The sequence below is a fragment of the Habropoda laboriosa genome, unplaced genomic scaffold (genome assembly GCF_001263275.1).
Source record: "Habropoda laboriosa isolate 0110345459 unplaced genomic scaffold, ASM126327v1 scaffold99, whole genome shotgun sequence".
Taxonomy (NCBI): Eukaryota; Metazoa; Arthropoda; class Insecta; order Hymenoptera; family Apidae; genus Habropoda; species Habropoda laboriosa.
In genome coordinates this window covers 405,670-426,580 of record NW_017100239.1, presented here as the reverse complement: position 1 = coordinate 426,580, position 20,911 = coordinate 405,670, and the positions used below count along the sequence as shown (strand labels likewise).

General features: G+C 50.1%; 3 protein-coding genes across 5 annotated transcripts in view; 1 reads left to right on the top strand and 2 right to left on the bottom strand.

Annotated features, from left to right (window-relative positions):
• LOC108571769 (beta-1,4-N-acetylgalactosaminyltransferase bre-4-like) overlaps positions 1 to 10,156 on the top strand; it is a 23,109-nt gene extending 12,953 nt beyond the window's left edge. For all 3 annotated transcript variants that reach the window (XM_017933897.1, XM_017933896.1, XM_017933898.1), the window contains 6 exons: positions 3,653 to 4,075; positions 6,892 to 7,160; positions 7,233 to 7,469; positions 8,976 to 9,159; positions 9,229 to 9,447; positions 9,508 to 10,156. In XM_017933897.1, the coding sequence (XP_017789386.1) occupies positions 3,921 to 4,075; positions 6,892 to 7,160; positions 7,233 to 7,469; positions 8,976 to 9,159; positions 9,229 to 9,447; positions 9,508 to 9,646 (1,203 nt within the window). In that variant the 5' untranslated portion in view covers positions 3,653 to 3,920 and the 3' untranslated portion in view covers positions 9,647 to 10,156. The remainder of the gene's footprint in view (positions 1 to 3,652; positions 4,076 to 6,891; positions 7,161 to 7,232; positions 7,470 to 8,975; positions 9,160 to 9,228; positions 9,448 to 9,507) is intronic.
• Positions 10,157 to 12,194: 2,038 nt separating this feature from the next.
• LOC108571716 lies at positions 12,195 to 13,310 on the bottom strand. Its single transcript, XM_017933828.1, has 3 exons — positions 12,786 to 13,310; positions 12,531 to 12,725; positions 12,195 to 12,464 (listed from the first exon to the last, which is right to left on the bottom strand). Exons 1-3 carry the CDS (start codon positions 13,308 to 13,310, stop codon positions 12,195 to 12,197), a joined length of 990 nt encoding a protein of 329 aa, XP_017789317.1.
• A 419-nt stretch (positions 13,311 to 13,729) lies between these two features.
• On the bottom strand, positions 13,730 to 17,020 carry LOC108571715 (sperm flagellar protein 2-like). Its single transcript, XM_017933827.1, has 2 exons — positions 15,742 to 17,020; positions 13,730 to 15,675 (listed from the first exon to the last, which is right to left on the bottom strand). Exons 1-2 carry the CDS (start codon positions 17,018 to 17,020, stop codon positions 13,730 to 13,732), a joined length of 3,225 nt encoding a protein of 1,074 aa, XP_017789316.1.
• Positions 17,021 to 20,911: the final 3,891 nt, after the last annotated feature.

Sequence of the window (20,911 nt, the reverse complement as noted above, 5' to 3'; positions counted from 1 at the left end):
CTCCATTTCCTTCTTCTCTTTCAATTTCTTTCCTCATTCCCTTACCACCACCGCCACATATTCCTCCTTCCTCCTTTCATTTCCTTTCATATTTTCCGACCAACTACGAGCATTTCTTTCGCCGTTCGACCTTAATTACCAAAAAGAAGAGAGCTCTTTTCTATGGTCGCGTCGGTAGAGCAACGAGTATCGATCGCTATTACCGAGGCTATACCTGTGGTAGATGTTTATTTAGATATTTGCTGTTGTGTAAATTTCGGTATCATCTGATTGGCCGTTTGTTTAGTTACACGCACGGTAAAATCTGTCCACGTTTAATTAAATACTTAGCGGGCTGTTTACGAGCTCGCAGTCGATTATCAATTCTGATTCTATTTACGTTCCCCCCTTAATTAAGAAGATTGGGCGCCGTGTCGGCGCTGTCAGCGTTCGCGACAGCCGAAAGAAAAAGGTGGCGTTTGAAATTTGCATATGTACATAGATACTGTGTGAAAGTTGCTCGGTTATCTAGAGAAGCGAGGGAGGGAGGGTTGGGGCAAATTTCCATAACAAGGTAAAGCATCACGAGTGATCTCCTGGTAACCACAACTCGGCCCGTTAATTGGAAACGTACTCCTCGACAATACGGCTATCTAGAGTAGGCCGGCGCTTAAAGTAGCGCAAGGGCGGATATTGCGATACAAAGGGAAAGAATCGAGGTGCAAAAGGAAAAAGTGCGAGGAACGGCGCAATAGCTCGTATCGAGAGTTAAAAACTGGAGGGGAAAAATTAACAGCAGTGGGAAAACAGCACGAAAACAAAGTACAGTGTGATCTCGGAGAGAAGCAACTGCAATTTATTCGATGAGTATGCTCGTACGTAGTCACCAGAACCTCGTTTAATCCCGTATCATCGTTACCGTGCCGCGTGTAAAGACACTAACGAGCTCCACCGGGACAAATAAAAGTGCGCGAACCCTTACGCGCGCGGCCTTACAATTGCGATTGTTTACGTGGAATCGCGTTACGGTTTATCGACTGCATACGGCGCAGAAAAGGGAGGGTTGGAATTTTTTCTCGGCTAAATACAGGCAAAGCTTGGTTCGCTCTCTACGATTTGATTCGCGTCGTTGCACCTTTCTACATAGAGCGCAGCTCGCTTTTATCGCAAAAAGTCCCCAAAGTGCTAACAAAACCGATCTTTACTATTTCCAAGACCAAATGGCAGTCCTCGACGCGCTACTTCCGTCCCCCTAAATTTGTCCGGAATTTGTTCCCCGTTACTCCACTTTTCGAATTGTCTCGAGTGGAAAAAGATAAGCGTAATCCAAACGTGTCCACCGTTCACCTCTGTTTTCTCGCCGATCCTCCATGTGGGATATAAAGTGGCGTGGAAAATAAAGCTTGGACGTAACACGAACCGGCACACCCTGCAATCTCTTTGATAGCGTTTCCCTTTCGCCTCCACCCTCTCTGCGCCTCGATGAACAGGCTCGTCTCAGCCGCGCACCGCGTCCATGCGTATTTAAACCGAGAGGCAAGTCGTCGGAAAACGTCGCGTTCGATTTTTATCGAGTTATCGCGTTGAGAATGTGCTCGGTTTCTAGTTATCGTTCGATAGACTTGTCCAGTCCACTTTCCAAGTTCCAGACACTTTTTCCATGGGAAGAACGCCCTACCAAAGGCCTACCAATAATCGACAACGACACGCATCAACGAAGCAATTAAGTCGTCCTGCGATTAACGGATAGCAGGGTTAACGAATCGTAATGAACAACCGTGCTAATAGCGTGACAAGTGGTGTTTTCGATAAAACACCGTGGTTGAATCAGACGTGTACTTTAGCGTTCCGTAATTGGCCCATAAAAGAGGGAAAACGCTTGTTCCCGCTATGTTTGCTGCATTGCGACGCGCACCACGCGCATACGAGATAGCTCCGATTTAGCGAAGAAGCAAAGAGAGACGCACAAGGGTTCTTTTATCCCCCGGTTCCGGTCGAGGATCTCCACGCACCCTGCTAGGTCGTTTTCCTTTCCTTTCTCATGCACGCGCTCGCCGTGCACCGAGACAGGACAAACACGATAAGATTCACGGCGATATCCTCTTTGAGTATTCCGCCCACGCGACGCAATCCGTGCACCAACGGAAAGATCGATACGCTCGTTTCCGATTTTTCCTGTCGAATATCCTTGGAGGAAAGTCCGTGGCGCGGACAATCGGACGGAATTCAGATGCATACCGCGGTCGACACCTACGGGACATCGTTACCGTTTTACGACATTCGACGTTAACCAGATTGGCTTTCGTTCGCTTTTTCTTTCGTACATTTCGAAATGCTTGTGCAACGAAGGTTTCGCAATCGGACGATAACGTCCGAAGCGTTTCTTGTAGCGGAGTTAAAAGATTGCGCGAAATATGCGTAACGTGGCGTGATCTACCACCTTTACATTTTTTTTTCTCTCGTGTTTTTCGTGCGATATCTCGAATCTCTGGAAATTTCCCAGGCTGTACATTTTCATCATCTCGCGAGCCGGCTGTTGGCTTTTTCTTATAAATCGCGGACTCGCCAAGATACGGTCGGCTTAAACTAATTTGTTTAGCACGCAACCGGCGAGAGAGAGAGAGAGAGAGAATTCACGGTATGAAATATGTATAATAATTAGAGTGTCACGATAACCATCGTAATTGTAGATTTTACAGTAAACGCCGGTGCATCGCGCCAGTAGTAGACGCACGCACGAGCGCAAGTTCACGTCGTTAACCACACCGATCGTAATTCATACCGTGTCTTTGTTTGCCTTCCTACTATGTATCCAAATCGAAAATACCCGCACACTTTAAGTGGTTTAAAGAACGGAGCAAATACGGGGAACTTTTTAAATATTTCCTCTCCAAATATTCTAGCAATTTTGGAATGTTCGATCGAAGCGTACAAAACGAAAGAAAAGAAAGAAAGAAAGTTTAAAAAAAAAGATATTCCGTGGAAATATGGCGAGAATGGAGGGAAAATTTTGCGGGTGGAGCGCGACGGTGATTGCGGCATTCGTATCGATCTTCTCTTCCGACGGTCTTCCCTTTTTCGCTTTTCTTCTCGAACGGAAACCTGCCGATCGTTCGTCTATCACGCACAGTATGGAGGATAAGCGAAGCAACTGGTAGAGAATTTTTCCACGAAACGGGCACCAAGGTAATCACGTAGCGCGTTGGTGGCCTGTCGAGACGCTGTAAAACGGTCGTAATCGCGAAAGGCTGTTACCCCATATTAGCTACGTAACTTCCGCAAACAGTGCACGCGCAAACTACATCTGAAACAACACGATTTCAAAGTCAGGGGCAAAGTTTACGGAGGATACGGCTCGCATCGATCGGTCAACCTAACCTCTCTCTGGCCGGGGCTTTTCTATTTTTCGCGACACGCGACAGCACGAGAGGACAAGACCTTCAAACTACGCGCGTCCAAACTGTCGTTGCTCTTCAGAAGTGATCTTTCCTAAAAATGCTCCAACGCCGGATGCCCTATCTAATCTCTAACGCTTCCTTTCAAATTCAGATTTCACGTTTCCTCCCTCTCTGTCGATATTACGCGACGGGCAGTACGCGAGCCCCAACTAATTCGCCTCGTTCTTCTCCTCGATTTGGAAGAGTAAGGCCAGCTGGTTTTTTCTGTTCGCCAGGATAGCAGGGGTGTCGTCGCGGTGAGGGAGGGCAATGCGCCTGGTGAGGAGAATTGAGAAGCCTCCGTTCGACACGTTCTCCAGCTCGCGGATCCCGGAGGAAAAGGAAAAGAAGTCGCGCGCGTAGGAGCGAAGAAACGGGAACGGCCACGGCCACGGCCACGACAACGACAGCGACAACGACAACAGCAGCCAACAGGGAGCGCCTCGTCCAGTACGGCGCTCTTCTAACGGCGATAGGAGGGAGTTATGGTGTCTCGCAGATGCGATGACTGTGGCCGCAGCCGTGGCACTGTGGCATCGTGCCCACTTCTACAAGGCGATCGTCTGCGTCGTCCTCGCCCTTATTGCCATTCAGTATTTACTTAGCGGCGTGATCGATCGTCGCTCCATAGAGACGATTTTCACCATTAACGCTACCAGGTACGTACACACGGGGTAATTATTCGATCCTGCGTTCGACGCGTGGGGAAATCTTATTAGCGACTCCAGTCAACTGACGTAATGGTAAAGTGGTTGTTTAACGACGACGGACGGACCACCATTGACAACGGTTTACGAAGCCAACGACTATGGGAAGTAAACGGTTGCTGGTTCATCTCAAGTATCGAGAAATCGAACCGCACCAGATACGTATGTATTTAGTTTTATCCGGTGGAAAAGGGACGAGACAAAAAGTCTCGAGCTTGCCGCGAGAGCTCGGTAAGCCAGAAAAAAGGTGGAACTGGTTGCAGGGAACGTTTCGAGATTAAAACGCGAGTTTTTCAACGAAGAGAAGAAGAAGAAAAAAGGTGTGGCTGTCTGGCTTCGGAGGATCGGCCAGGAGAATTGCGGGAAAAGTTAGAACGTTTCATTTCCGGTCGAAAATCGCGCAAAATTACCGCAATTTCGCAACAATGAGCGACGACTGCAGGCAGTCCGGCCACGTCCAAGTAAATTCCCGAGAAAATTCATCTTTCCGTCGCGTACGAGTATTCGAGAAGCGTAGGTACGTGATCTCGTTACTTCGTTACCGGTCATCTGGATTGTCCATTTGCGGAAGCGGCTCTCTAACGATCCCTACAGCCATCGCATTCGCCAAAGTGGCCGCATTCCGCGGAATTCCTTCGCGGCGCGCCGGTTACGCGACCATTACCACACGAGAAAAATTGGATACCACGAACCAAGCCTGCGAAAGAACAGATCCCAGAGGTTGATGCACCTTTCTTCTGGCTCGGAAAATACAGAGGGATATCCTTGAGGGGGAAGCGGCGTCGGAATGAATGAAACGGGAGCAAGCGTGTTTCTCCCATCGGGTTAAGCCTAAGGTCTGGCCGCGTTCCGTCTTGCATAAAATTGCACGTTTCCGGCGGGAAAAGCGATTTAATGAAAAATCGCAAATGCTCGCCGTTTAACGGAACCGTTTCCTTCGTGGCAGATTTACGAGCGCGACTGGCAACGGTTAATTTCAAATTTCGCCGACAGCGCGTGACAACAATTTGTTACTCTCGCGACTGGTTTAATTCGTCGCGCTACGAGACGTGAAACGGCACGATACAGTTATATGCCCTTTCCGCAGTCGACGCGTTCGTAACTGAAGATGGAAAAAAATGAACGTAGAAGGTTTAGCGAGCTCACTTTGAAATCTATTAAAGCGATTAGTTACCAGTTGGTAACGGTCTTAACGGGAAGCGATCGCTCGTTTCGAGTGGAGAACACACGGTTCTCTGGATTAACGCGACAGGTATCGGTCCCGGTCCCCGGTACGGTATACGGTGGATGTACACCGGATACAGAAACGATCCGTCACATCGCGCGACTCGTAAATGCAAACAAGAGATCGCTTGAATAGGCTAGGCGCCGCTACAGTTACTTGCGATTCAGCTCCGGCCGCTCGTCGAGATTGTTCCCATATTTCTCCTTGGCGCGTCCAGTTAATACGTTCCCGTGATTACGTACGCTAATCCCATCTAGCCCGTATTATATTCGACGCAGCTGCGCATCGCTCGCAACGCTGTTCGTTTACCGTGATCGATCGAACTCTGCGGAAATCCCGAAGCAGTTCGAACCGGTATGCCGCGCGCACGGCTGTAAATCATCGTTAAAGGAAACGTTCGTGTCTGGCCCCGCATAAATCTACCGTTTCACGTTCTCAAAAGGATCCGATAACGCGCGTGTATTTATTGACGCGTGACACGTTCGTTCGTTCGTTCGTTCGTTCCTACTCGAAAATCACCGGTTTCCCGATGTTCCAGCTCTCGAGATACTTACAATAGCGTCTTTGTTACGCTCTGTTTTTTTTGTTTTTTTCATATTAATCACTCTGGGACGTGACACCGAAAACGAGAAAAGCTGATAACCCTTTTATCGGACGTTCCTTTTTTCCTAGGCGTCGATCAATAAGAGCCTCCTTTGTGCCGCGACGTACCTTCGTTTCCGCGCACTCGCATTCTTTCGCAACAACGGTCATTCACGATTAATTAATATCTTTCTCAGACCGGCCGTGCTAGGAATACCTTATGATTCCACCGTTTCTACAGTTAGTCCTTGTGACAACAGTAGCAGATATATGTATGTATGTAGCTCCATCTATACCTCCGGTGGTGATCTCTCGGCGAACGATACGATACGAGACGACGTGGCTACGTCGGAAATTACGGCGGAAATACCAAGGTGAAAGCCTGTTTCTCGGATTTTCCACAGTCCAGAAGTGACCAGTGGCCAGTGGCCAGTGACCAGCGGCTGGTGTTTTCACATGCGACACGCGCGCATCCTGTACGCACCGCGTCGCATACATACACGTACCACGTACCATTATCCCTCGATGATTTCATAAGCCGCGAACGATTCCACGCGCGGCTGAACACCGCTCGCGAGAAATTCCAAGCCGGCCTTCGACAGAGTCAGCGATTAGAGGTTCGCGAAATTAGCCAGAGAACGAACGGTCGAGTTTTCCCCGTTTCCCTTACCGTCGCGATTGGAGCGAGCGGTCGCATAGCTCGCACGGTCTAAGCACAATTGCGTGCGCCAGGCGCGCGACATTAATCGACGTTCAATAAAGGCAACCTTTGCTCCTGAAGTTGAGTTCGCTCGAGTAGGCCTTTAGTAGAGACAGAAATACACGGCTCGGTGTACACAAGCTTTGCGCCAAAACGGACGTAACCGGGACTAAATGTTGCCCTCCCGCGGCTAAAAATATTCTCGATTGAACGGTAGGCAGAGAGACGATCTGGTAAGAGCTGGTGCCGATTTCGTTTCAGATACGCGGATCGTACCTACAGGCATCATCCACGGGGCCTGATCATATACGGGCCAGTGACCGTGGCTAGCATACTCGGTAACGAAAACAATGCCACCGCAACGATCCTGCTCTGGGGCGGCGACAGGGGCAATTCCAACCTCTCCAAGATAGAATCCGCGCGCCCTACTCGAAACACGTACATCGTTGGAAGTTCGCAGGAATCTTCGACCGCGAACGCGACCAACGGTACTATCGTGCCGCCATGTCCGCTCATTCCTCCGAATCTCGGTAAGTTCACATCCTCCGTTTACAGTTAAAGGACGTAAGCTTCGGCTGATCGGTCCACGAACGATTTTTCAGTCGGACCGCTGGCCGTTAGCAAGTCACCTCCTGAGTTGGCGGCGATAGAAAAGGCGTTCACCGAGGTGAAACCAGGCGGCAGAGGTTACCCATCGGACTGCATCGCGAGGTATCGCGTCGCCATCGTCATTCCGTTCCGCGATCGACCGCAACACCTTCAAGCGTTGCTCTACAACCTCCACCCGATGCTTCTTCGTCAGCAGATCGACTATCAAATATTCGTGGTGGAGCAACAAGGTAGGTAACTTGTCTCTGCGGTCGAAAGGCCTTACGTAACTTAATCGTGGAGAGGATTGCACGGACCCAAGTACCGCAATGCGGTATCGGTTCCGTTTCACCCTATCGCCTCCCTGCAATTCAAATCCACCTCTTCCATTTGCACGAGCTTGTGTTGTTATTGGGATCGGAGGAAATTAGATCGGTGACGTTTCGTTAATTCCCCTGGTTTCTCGGCGCGACGCACTCGATCCACAATGAAATCCTACGTCGCGAAACCCGTCAGTTTCGTGGCAAATCGAGGATGCCTTCGGTCTGTGTATACATATACGCGCGGTTCTTTTCAAACGGGATTAGTTGCAGCTGTCGTCGCCGTTAATATCGTTCGGTTCGTTTGCCGGAAACACGCGGATCGGCGGTCTTCCTAGTCGTCGTTACTTTGCGGCTTCTCGTTAACGGGAAACTGCCACGCGACTTTATCGCTGGCTCCCATAGCCTACCCAATCGGCTGCGTAATTGCCCGTTTTGCAGCAATATTTATCCTAAAACGTTACACGCCGCTCCATTATTGGCGTATCGATCGAGTTTTCTCGCCGCGGCAGACAACGCGGCCTCTCTCGCCTTCCCTTTCGATATACATGTAATAATTTAGGATAAGGAGGAAGCGTAGCGGTAAATCGTATTAGAGCAATTTGTCGAGCTACTCCCTTTCACCCTCGTTCACCCTTAACGCCATCCTATAACCGTTACTTCTTCCTCGTCCTCCTCCTTTTTGCCCCGTTCGTCGTAGATGCAGAGCGAAGCAATACCCGTATCTTAGTTGACTCGCGGTGCACGCAGGTATCGAATCGAATCTATCGACCGGCCGGCGGCCGATAAACGTAGACCAATCGTCTCGAGGACGCCAACTTTGTCCCCGCCGCGCCAGTTCTCCGGAGTAATCAAGAATTTTCCTCGCGATAACAAAAACTCCCAGACCGACTTAATCCTCTTCCCGGAAGAATGCACGGAGAAAGGTAACGACCAGGTTTCACTCGTACAAGAAGAAATTGCTCCGAGGTAGAGCGGAGAAGTCGATCGAACAGTTGGAGACAGCTTCTCTTCAACCACGACCCTACGTTTTCTCCTTTTCACGCCATCTCGTGCGCTAGCCTGTGTTTCTCGATTGACCTAGATGCACGTGTATGCATGTGTATGCATGTGTGTGCACGCGAAACACGAAAAAACACGCAAGAACAAAGTCGATCGTTCTATCGTCGAGATACACTCGAGGCAGGGTCGGCGATTTTCCTTGCCAGAGCCTCTTTTATGCCTGCATACGTGTCCGCAAAGTTGACCGAAGATCGGGCTCGCGGCCTACTTTTTCCGCCAGCTTCCCGAGTCCCGTCCTCCCTCTCTCTCTATCTCTGTGAAAAGCACTGTGAAAAGCGCAGAGAGATAAGATAGTTGAAGGTACGCGAGGAGGACATCCTCCTCTACGTGAATCACGCAAAAAGATCGATCCGGTAATTTCGTTTTGTCTTCCAGGTAACGGCGCCTTCAATCGCGCGATGCTCATGAACGTAGGATACGTGGAAGCCTTGAAGGAGCGACCTTTCGACTGTTTCATTTTTCACGATGTCGACCTACTTCCCGAAGACGATAGAAATCTTTACACGTGTCCGGAACAGCCGAGGCATATGTCCGTCGCAGTGGACAAGTTCAAATACAGGTACGTACAGAGGAGAGCCTCTGCCTGTTGAAATCGGTGGGAGTTACCGTTGTACCGTTCTCTACACAGGCTACCCTACACCGATCTATTCGGCGGCGTGTCGGCGATGTTGCGCGAACATTTCCGTCTGGTGAACGGATTCAGCAACGTGTTCTGGGGATGGGGCGGCGAAGACGACGACATGGCGAATCGGATAAAAGCGCGGGGACTCCATATTTCTCGATATCCGGCGAACGTGGCGCGCTACAAGATGCTCACGCACAAAAAGGAGAAGGCCAATCCAAAGAGGTGAGAGCTCTCGGCTGATCAGCCCCTTCGAAACTCTACAGTTTTCCCTCGTTTCAACAGATACGAGTATCTAAAGACGGGCAAGAAAAGATTCTCCACGGACGGACTCACCAATCTTCAATACGAACTGGTCGACAAACAGAAGCCGAAACTGTACACGTGGCTCCTGGTGAAACTGACGGCCCCACAGCCCAGCTGATGGCTCTCCTGGATCGGATAGCGATCCGAACCGCTCGAGATCGCTCAGATCCCGCGTCCTCGAGGTTAACGCGAAACCAAGTTCCACGAAACGGGGTAGCTCGAAGAAGAGTTGTCGGTGAAACTACACGTGAAAAGGAACTCGAAAGGTCCGGAAAGATCGACGGTACAGCCGCTTACGGATAACCGACGAGCTGTTTCTCTCGACGAACGAGAGAAACGTTGTTACGTGATATATTTTTATTCCTCGTATTTTTTTATCGCAACTAGGATAGGCTAAAAGGGCAGGTAGGTTGTAACGTACGACGAGCTAACGTGCCAAAGGAGAATGCGTGTATGTTGCGTGCGTGTGTGCGTGCGTTTGTGCGCGCACGACTAGAAGAGAGAAAGGGAGAGAATGAGAAAAGTGTGTAGAACGAAAACGGGAGAAGAGCTCCGCCATCCTTTTCGGATTCCACTAGCCTACTACTGCTACTACTACTACTACTACTACTACTACTACTACTACTACTACTACTACACAGTATGTATCTATCTATCTATCCATCTATCTATCTATCCATCTATCCATCCATCTATCTATCTATCTATCTATCTATCTATCTATCTATCTATCCATCCATCTATCTATCTATTTATAGTGTACGCGCGTGTACCATACGTAGAGACTCGAGGCTTCCTCGGTCGTGTTACGCGAAACACGACGGTAGCCCGAGCTTCCGGTTGACCACCGCGTATCTAGGACAACTTTGTAACCGACCTTTTCAGCCCGTGTCGCAATTGGCTTCCTTCGAGTTGCCGCGAGGAAAACTTGCCGGGACAACGAACGATCCGCTCTCTTTTGTTTCGCGATGATTCGGTATTTCGCCGTTTGAACCGCACTACGTGACTGTTCCGTCTGTAATCAGTGGTCCCTCGCTGACTCTTCCACGATACACGTGTATGTGCGTGGGATCGTGAAACGGCGGAATCGTGTTATCCGGTCAGCAGCTATTTACGCGATTTCCAACCGAGAACGGTCAACGATCAGCGTGCCGCATACGCTCAAAGTCTGGCAGCGCGCGTCAGAGGAAGCTTATTTTTGTAAAACGGCGATTAATAAGACTGGTTAATTGTGTCGTGAAAGATTTATTTCCGTTAGCAACAGGGGCTTGTTGCGCAATCGCGGCGAGACGGACGTGCAACGGAAACGGTACTTAAGCGTGTGACGTGAACTATACGTACATAGAACGTCGGAGAGAACAATCGCGTTCGCATTTTATACACATTTCCTTGAACCTGTACACGCTTTCACACAGAGACACACACGACACATGCACGCACACACTTCGTACGATGGCCGAAGCTATTCGCGCGTGCTCGACCCTTACTATTGTGCATCGTGCGATGTTTCATCGATGACCAACGAAATTCTCCGATTCGAGTGCGCGAGAAATAATAAGATTATAAGAAATTAGAGGATGGTAAGGAAGAGAAGAATAGGTTTCGGTCGAGTCGTGGCGAGACACGTAAAACATATCACGCGTCGCGACGCGTTTTTGTTCGTTAGGAATCAATACTTAAATCGTTAAGGGTGAGAGTACGGGCTGTGAATAAAATACACCTTCCTTACGGCGGCGGAAATCTCGCGAAACCGAACACGATGACAAGAGGACGGTAGAAGTTGGATACGGAGTGAGAGAGCGGCGCAACCCTTTAATCGTTGTTCCTACGGGTTGAATTTCAGACGGCGTCACTCGAGAAGAAATCGACTATCGGGTATCCTTGTGCTATTCGCTCTACCGTGTTCTTACGATGTCGTCGTCGTCGAACTATGTACATACATATGTAGTTCGTTCAGACGTTAAATGGAAAGGGAAGATTTCAACTTCAACTTTACTTTAAGGATACTCTGTACCATATACATATTACCGTAACCGAATAAGCGATAATATCCTAGGCGAGTGGATTTTTATTCCTTTTTCTTTTCTCGTTTCTTCTTTTATCCTTCCGATCGTGTTGTACCTTTGAAAAAGATCTTCCACTATGTTAGCGTTACGTTTAATTCGAACGACGATCGAATCGTCGAATCCAACTATACCGTAGAAATTTCGTTTGGATTGAACATTGGACTCGTGTTTGCCAAGTACGGACGCATTTCTCAAGTAAACGGCGGTTGAAACGAAGGAAGTAGCGTAAGGAGACCACAAGTATTTATACGAGAGAGTAATATCTACATACATACGTACGGTTACTATAATCCGTCGCTTGTACAGAGGTATTAAGGTATTCGTGAACGAACAACGGATAATTGGGGACTGTCCCACCGCAACACCGATCGTTCGATACAACGACCAACAAAGTTCTTTAACAAAGTTCCACCTTGAAAGAAAGAAGAAGGAAGAGGAAGAAGAAAAGGCTGTAAGCACAGGAAAACTGTAAAACGCGACGTGTTCGCAATTTACCTGAAAGATTACAATTTTTCACAAGTTCACATACTCTTCGTGATGTATCGAAACAATAAATCCTGTTAAAGCTTGTCCTCCGAAATTGTCGTAACCTCTTTCATTCTAAGCGGACTTGGCATTCTCCCTCGATCGCAACATCTCGTCGACCATGTCTCCCGTCTTCTTCGCGGTGAATTTATTAACGCTGATTAGCAATCGTTTCATGAAATCGTGATTCAACAATCGATGCACCAAAACGACGTCCTTCTCGTCGTTCAGCTCCTCGTCCCTCAGTTCCTTGAACACCCGAGTCAAACTATCGCAGAGACTCTCGTACGTTCCGATTACTTCCGGCTGCACCACGTGCCACGGAAGTGCCGCGGCTAGCACCGTCTGAAACGATTCGCGGAGCAAATGCAACGAATACGTACATTTCGGAATTGATCGAAAGATTCTTACGAGACAAACGTCCAGGGAGAGCCAGTAAATTATGACATCGGGGACGCTGCGTTCCGACAAGCTGCTTTTCGAAACTTCCCCGTTCAACTGCTCTTCGCTTTCATCCTCCGTACCTCTCCTCTCCGTCGTCGACAGTCCTTCGCCAATTTCCTCGTCCAGCTGATCTATCAGCTCGTCTAGAATGAACCTTACCACCTGAAAGGAAGCGTGCCGTTTCCGTCAGTTGCCACCGTTGGTGGAAGTTGGTGTACGTACCTCGGCAGCCTCTTCCGACAAACGTTTCTCTTCGAAAAGCTCCTTCGCGTATTTCTCCCCCTCTTCCACGTTCGTGCACACTCTGTTCCCTAGAGCAAGCGCTAGCGCCTTCGCGAATCCCTCTCGCGGATCCTGGTCCTTGCAGAAGGCCAACAGCAACGCGGTGTAATTAACGGTGTGTCGATCGATCATGTACATTCGACCGAGCAGCTTCTTCGCCAACGCTTGTCTGAGCAGTTCCTCGGGGTTGCCGCAGCATAACGTCACGTTCGAAATGCCGCTCCGACCATTCGCGTCACGATCGAAATGATAAAGCTCCTCGTCGTACAGGTCCTCTCCATTTCTCTGAAACTCGTCGAGAAGAAACTGGCGGACGTCGACGCACGGTTCGGTGCACTCTTCGAACCACAACGGCGTTCGATTGTACTGAACGCAGCTCACGACCTCCGCCAAGTTGCAATCCTGAATTCTGAACCGATCTCTGGTGACTAAAATCTCCTGACAAGTCGGAATCGGAAGTTCCATCCCGTAAACGATAAATTCCCGCCAATCGACGTAATCGGCAGAACCGAACAGTTTCCCGACGAGGCTGGAAATGTCTCCGGGGCGAAAGTGATACCACGAGCACGGAAGGGACATGGTTTCTCCTTCCTCCTGACCGTGGCTCGCCAGATCTTGCAGGATGTAGATCAAAGTTTGCTCGCACATCGTCCCGTAGGGAGCGACTCGTTTAAATATCTCGTGTAGGCGGGCCAGGTGAGTTAGGCGGAATCTGGAAGGTGAAGAGACCTCCTTCGCGCTCCTTCTCTTCTCCAAATCCACCTCCATCACGTACACGTTCGATCGAATAACGAAACGGTCGCCTTCCAGCAGCATCTCCTTTTCCAGCGCTCTACCCTCCTCGACGGCGAAACAGAACACGTTCGTTAGCTCGTTCACGCTCTTCATCTCCCGCCAGTACCTGCGCACGTGCAAACGGACTCGGTAAACGATCGGGCTAATTGTCTCGATCGAGGGCTTAACCTGTCCACGATGTAGTCGTAAATCCCATGGAAGGTCCTCTGCATAGTTTCCAGCAAGAAAGCAACGTCCACCCGAGCCACGCCGATTATCGAATCGAGTTTCAGACGAATCCGTTCGATCTCGTAACTCACCGCGTATTCCCATTCCAATATCAGATCCTGCCCTCTCGAGGTGACGACCTCGGTCGAGAAATCTTTGATTCTCAAGACTGCAACTCGTTCCCTGTTGACCACCTCCTTGGCAGTCGCCGATAACGCGTCTACGATGCCCTTCACGTATCGAACGTTTTCGCCAATTCCCCCCAACAAGCTGACCCCTTCGACGTCTCCCAGAGACTTCTTTCTGTCTACCAACACCTCGTCGATTTCTTTCGCAAGGAGATCGCGATGAACGGCGGCTGGAGGAGAAGAGGCGGACATTCTCGACGATCCTCCCTTCTTCTTTCGATCGGTCGACTTTTCCCCAGCCTTCGGAGTATCCAACGATTGTTCCCGGTGCAGGGCCCCCTCGTTTCCCCGGATACTGTTCAGGACGACTTTGGGAATAGCAACTTGTTGCAGCGGTCTTTCCAACATGCCCAAATAGTAGTTTTGCAGCAGCTGTATCGTGTCCACGCATCGATCGATCTCCACTTGAACAATTCCAACGTAAATGTCGTAGAGAAGCACCGCCTCGATGACGGTCCATCGGTCGTTCAGATACCTAATCCGCTCCTCCTCCGCTGCGTTTTTCCTCCGATCGCACATTTCCCAGAGTTCGGCCTGAAGATCGGCCACGCGACGATGCAGCTCGCATTTCACGTCCACGTCCTTTCTCGCGTCCTCGTCGATCGCGTTGAACGCTTTGTGAAACTCGTGCAACAAATTCTGCTTGTCGTCCGGTCTTTCGACAAATTGGACCGCGTGCCTGGTCAGGAAATCCGTATAGGGAACGATGCTAGACGCCTGTACGCTCTTGAGCAACAGCAGCTCCTTCAGCTCTTCCACGTATACCCTTTCCAGATTCTCCCACAAGCTGGCCAAATTGTCGACGAGCGTGGAAGAGAGAGGAAGGTCGAGCCACTGCCAGGTTGGTTCGCCCGGTTTTGCCGGTCGCGACTCCAACTCCAGCTGGAAATCGGCAGAAGCGAGGTCCTGCCTCTCCTCTTCCATCTCCGTCTCCCCCTCCTCTTCCCCGTCGAATTGGAACTGTTCCAACTGGTGTTCGGTGAAGAGTCGCCGGATAACCGCTTCCTTCAGGCTGGGACCGCGCTTCGTCTCTTTCTCAAAGTTCTTCAAAGCGTCGCCGAATAATTCATTGGAGGATCTCCGCTGCAACGGATCGCCTATCACGAATCTCGCCAGCTTCTTCAACGTAGCCAAATCGAGGCTGGAGTAGTAGAGAATGTGAGCGATGTTGCGCGAGGCGTAAAACTGATCGATCGAGGGTGCGTCCTTGCTTACCGCTTCGTACGTCAAGTCCCCGATCTCGAAGTATTTCGGTTGCTGCTTGACTCGGACGAAAAGCGTAGCGAAGGTGCGATTCGGATCGACGCGATCGCTCGGCTCCGCTCTCGGATCAGGCACGATTCTCGACAGCCTGTTCAACGCGTACGGATCAGACTCGTCCTCGAAAACGATCCTCGGCGATACAGGTTCGATGTCCTCGACGATAACGTTCTCGAAATCGAGCACTCTTCGGTCGGGGGGCGGAGTGGAACCCGTCAAAGCTGTCTCCAGCCGAGACATCTGCTCGTACGTGCACGGGTAATCGATCAGAGCCCAGGCTTTCGCGTTCGTCGAGCTCTTCAAGTACTCGATCAGAATGTTGGTCGCGAGTTCGTTGCTGATCGGTTCGCCGAGCATCAGGAACTCGTAAGTCCACTTACCTGCGCGACAAAATCGTCTAAGGAAGCTGAGGGATAGAGATCTCGCCTGTAACTAACTAAGCCTACCCATGTACGCGGAGTCGGTCAATACGGGATCCAAGTCGTCGTACGGTATGTTTCTCGGAGTTTGCGTTCCTTTCCCCGGATGGTCCGCCGTCTTCGACTCTTGCCTCGTCGATCTCGTCGACCTCGTCGATCTCGTCTTGCTGCTACGCTTGATCGTCGTGTCCAACGACGTGACCGAGATCTTGTCCGCGAACTTGGCGGACTTGGCCATTCCCTTCTCGCCGTTCCCGAGTTCCTTCAGGATCTCCGCGGTGGCCGCGACGATGTTCAAATCGACGTACTCCACGTCCGACATCTCCTCCTTGTACCTCTCGAGGCAATAATTGATCGCGTCGTCCATTCGTATCGCGCGGATGCCAGTCTGCTCGAGTAACGCTCGAATCGTCTCGTACACCTCGGGATTTCCGATGCCCAGAACGATCGCCACGTGTTTGAAGTTCTGCAACAGCGACCGAGAACGATCCAACGGACGAGCGTAAAGCCCTTCCAAGAGGCGGTGCACGACGTACCCGAGCACCGTGCGACCTAACGTCAACGTTTCCTGCGTGTCTTCGCCGAGCATCGGCAAGGACGCGTCCCAAGGTGGACTCGTCTCGAGATAATCGGCCAAGAGGGCATCTTGCAGCCCCTCGACGTCGTCCAACTTGCTCCGCGAGCCCTGCTGCTCGTCGCTGCTCGTACGTCGGCACAGACTGTACGGTATTTGTTCCTCGAAGATAGGTCGAGATCTACGGAAAAGCGTCTTCCACTCGCTGAGGAGGGTGAAGGGAACGTGGCCACGGTTCACCCGTCGATGATCCGCCACGTTCAGAGCGATACTCGCGAGATCGTCCACCACTCGTCGACAAACTTTCCAGTGCTTCTCGCGTACCTTTCTCACCTTCTCACTCAACAGCCTCCTCCGTAATTCGCACATTCTCTCGCACTCGATCTCTATATCGTTGTCCCTCTTGCTAGCCAGGTCTTTGTCTCGCTCGTAGCTCGCTCGATGCTCCACTTCTTTAGCCTCCAACGTTATGTCTTCCACCACCTTCTGATTCTCCGCCATGACGTTCTTCTGCTCGCGCACCTCGCACAGCTTCGTCATAATCTGCTTCTCGTACCTGGACTGATCCAGTACTCGTCTGGCGATCGCCTCGTCGAAAACTCTCTCCTGTTTCTCGGCCATACGTTCCCACAGCTCGGAGAGCAACTCTTTCTGCATCTTGGTCTTTAGAGCTGCAGTGGTTGCCGCGCGTTTCCTACGATTCTTCAGCCATTCCACGTACGTCGCAGCCATCCCTTCCTCCTCGCCTCCTTCCTCCGCTTCCTCCTCCTCCTCCTCCTCCTCCGCCGCCTCCTCCTCCTTCGGATTCTCTTGCCTGTACAGCTTCCTCGCTCGAACTCGATGCTCGCGAGCGAATCGGTCCAACTCCTCGCTCTCCTCTTTCCTAGCGTCCAGGCGGTCTTTCGGCGGCTGCGCAGCTGCCCCGGGAACGCACCGCTCGACCACCTCCACCAGATAAGGCTGCGAGGCCGCGAGTTTCTCCAGCCGAGTCTTTCGGAGGATCGCCGGGAACTTGGAGCGATGCCACTCGGGGACGTCCTTCCCTTTGGTCACTTTCTCCGACAGAGGATGTTCCGGGGGTTGGTACGCCGAAGGATCCTCGCAGACTCTGCTCACCTCGAACTTCTTCGACGTCGGGACGAACCTTTCTCTCTCCTTGTGCAGCGTGATAAAGTGCAGCCTGTCCTTGGTCTCGAGGCATAGGTAGAGCTTGTAGAAGATACGCAGAGACGTGGCACCTTTGCCGCAAGAGATCTCCTCGATGCTCTCATCGTCGCAGTCCACTCCTACGAACCGCAGCCAGAACCTCAAATGCTTCAGGTTCACCCTGCACAGAGCGGGATCTTGCGTGCTGAGGATCGTGTCCAGCTGGCCACGGGTTATTATGTCGTAGCTGTGCAATATCTGCGCCAGCAGCGTGCCGTCCCGGGTGTAGTACCCAAATACCTTGGGCGTCAGATCGATTAAAATACCTAGCCTCGCTTGTATCCAGTTTCGCAGAATGTCACCCATCGCCAGGCTCTGAAGATAGCCGTCGATCGTTCGACTTACCTTGGAGCAGCTTGATGTTTCACATCAGCGGTCGGAATGAAAGAGACAGCGTAATAAAAAGTGTGTATTCTTTATTATTTCCTTTATACTCCACTGCACATACACGACGTGTTACAGGCCTATAGGTACGTACAGACGGGTAAAGAAAATCTTGGTTTCTCAGCTTTTCTTTTATTCACTTTAAACCAACAGCATCGCTTGAGCATTGGTTCGGTTCTGCCAATAAATAACGATAGGATGATCGTTTACGCCTAGAAACGTGGCTTCCGACTTAACTTGGGAGAAGAAGCTCACCGACGCTAGTGAATACGCTCTCGGGTTCGCTCGCGGTCGCTTCTTCGTCGTTCGCTGCTTACACGCGGGAATAAAAAGGTTGGGTGATAAGTCCGTGATATCATATCGGTGGGTGATTTGCGTGAAAAAAGAAACAGAGTCGGTCTATCGGTGTAAGAAGGCTGCAGCCGACGCGATCCGTCGCGAGGACACCGTACGAGCCAAGCGATTCTTTCCTTCCCTCTTCTTCTTCGGATACAACATTCGAATCGCCTCGCCTCCCGTACGTTCTCCCTGGGACGTTCGCGGAACAACGTTCTCCCGGACAATTTTTAGGAACCCCTTATTCGCGTCAGTCTAGAGTCTAAACGCTGCTCGACGGATAACATCCTCTTCTCCCATCCGATCAGCACGCGAACGATACAAGCTTTCTCTCTCTCTCTCTCTCTCTCTCTCTCTCATCACACGCACTCTTTCTCTCTCATCCGCGTTTACACGATAATCGTAACCGTAATAATAATAATAATCGTCGTCGTCGTCGTCGGCGTCGGCGTCGTAGCAATCGTCGTAAGAAAAATCGTAATAACAATAATGGGTAATAATCGATAGCAATAAGAAGAAATCACCGTCCGCCTCCGCTCTGATCGCGGTTCTCTGTGAAATTGTATTTATAATATCCTATTTATAAACTGTGCCTTGGATCGTACCGCCGCGACAATACATAGAGAATGTGGGTCTCGTTCGCAACTGAAAATCAATCGGTCCTCGGATACGAAACGCGTCCATCGTGCTCCCCGTGTTTCCCAACGATCCTTACCAGACTAATCGTGACACGTTCTTATTGTTCCTTGCCGTTTAACTGTATGTACAGAAGAGGTATATACTCGATAATATTAATGCGTTAATATTTATAATAATTTACGCGCGACTACACCAGTGTACGGGCACGGTACTCTTCTTCTCCTCGTCCTCTCTCGTTCTAGCGTTCGCGTCTGCCTCTACTTGGCCGCGGAATAGATCGACGACAAAAAGATCGTCCTCCAAATGTACAAAAGGAATATTTCTTGCCGCCGAATCGGCATCGCTCCCTCGAATCGATCGAATCGCCTTTTCTTTCTCCTTTTCTCACATTTTTTCTTTATTATTGCTCCGGATTGGAAAAAGTCGCCAACGAAACGCGGCGTGGAATGGACCGAGGCAGATGAACGTCTCGAGGAAGCGACAAACGGACGTTGTCTAGCGCTTTTTCTTCTTCTTCTTCTTCTTCCTCTTCTTCTTCTTCTTCTTCTTCTTCTTCTTCTTCTTCTTCGCCGTCGTCGTCGTCGTCGTCGTCGTCTTCCCCTCTCTTCTTCTACTTGATCGACGAGAAACAAAAAGGATCGCCATTGGAGCGAAAAGCCTTCTTCTACCTAAATAGTCACTAGGTACGAACCACGTTGTCCTCGTTTGGAGGCGCGTCCGGGCATCTCTAACGCTACCATATCTAATACGAAGGAACGGGCTCGATAACTTCACCTAAAAATCTATCGTCTAACTTTAATCTACGTGTTTCTACTATGCGTCGCGTGTGTGTCGCCCTTTTACATTCGCGCTCCTCGCTCGCACACACACGCGCACACACACACACACTCTCTCTCTCTTTCTCTCTACGCACGATTTCGCTCTCCACCTGTTTCGCTCGCGCTAAACACTAATTTAAACTAAGAGACGTCGCTATACGCAAACTACCTCACCGCTAATATTTAGCAACATGGACATTAGTATCTTTTTTTTCTTCTTTCTTTTATTCTCTTCCCCTAGACCCGTCCTACTCCTCGTCGATTAAATCGTTCCAAAATATTCGTCGCTTCTCTATTTTGCCTCCGCTATCTCCGCTATCGCGCTAACAAAAGGATTTATCGTTAATTCGCTCGTTAGCCGATCGCTAGTTCACACCCCCTGTACACCGTTGCATGGCCGTTCATCTCGAACTAACAATAAGAGGTGGCGAAAGCGAACCCTCGAAACGCGCAATACGGACACGCCCGCGGAAGGTTAACGACGAACCAATCGTTTGCTTCGAAGAGTCTCAAAGGCACGTCACTTTGTAGGTACCTGGTTATTTTATGCTTCGTTTTCCTTTCGCGACAGGCAATGGACACGATTGCCGTAATATTACTTCTTTATTATTAGTACTCTTATCGTTAGTATTACTATTCTGTATTATCTTTTTACCGTAATTAGTAGTATCATTATTCCATATTATTAATATTAATGTTAACGTTAATTATTATTATTATCGTTATTATCGTTAGTCATTATTACGATTCCCTTTGTCGGCTGTTACTTTATTAGTTCGACCTTACTCGTTCTCGTCGTTCCTCTGGTCACCGATATTGCGCGTTTCCCTCTTTTCCTTTTTCTTCTCTCTTTCTTTTCTTTTCTTTTCGGGGGCGACTAATCGTATACGAGGGTGTCGCGTTCCACGTGTGCCGATTCGTTGGGAAGAGTTTTCCCCGCGCAAGGAAAGGACAGAGATCTCGTCTACTTACTCTCTACTGTGTGCACGGCCGCGCGTCACAACTACATACGTGTATACATTATCGCGTATATTCTGCTCTCTTTCGCCTAGAGAGCGTCGCGTTATTATCGTTAGTACGTCTACTACCGCTATTGCTATCGTGTTATTATCGTAAATGGTTAGAGCGCGTATTATCTTGCTAGATTCGTCGTCTCGGCTACACACGGTCGACATAAGAAAACGCGGAACCAACTCTCTCTCTCTCTCTGTCTATCTATCTATCGATCGGGTGGCAGCGG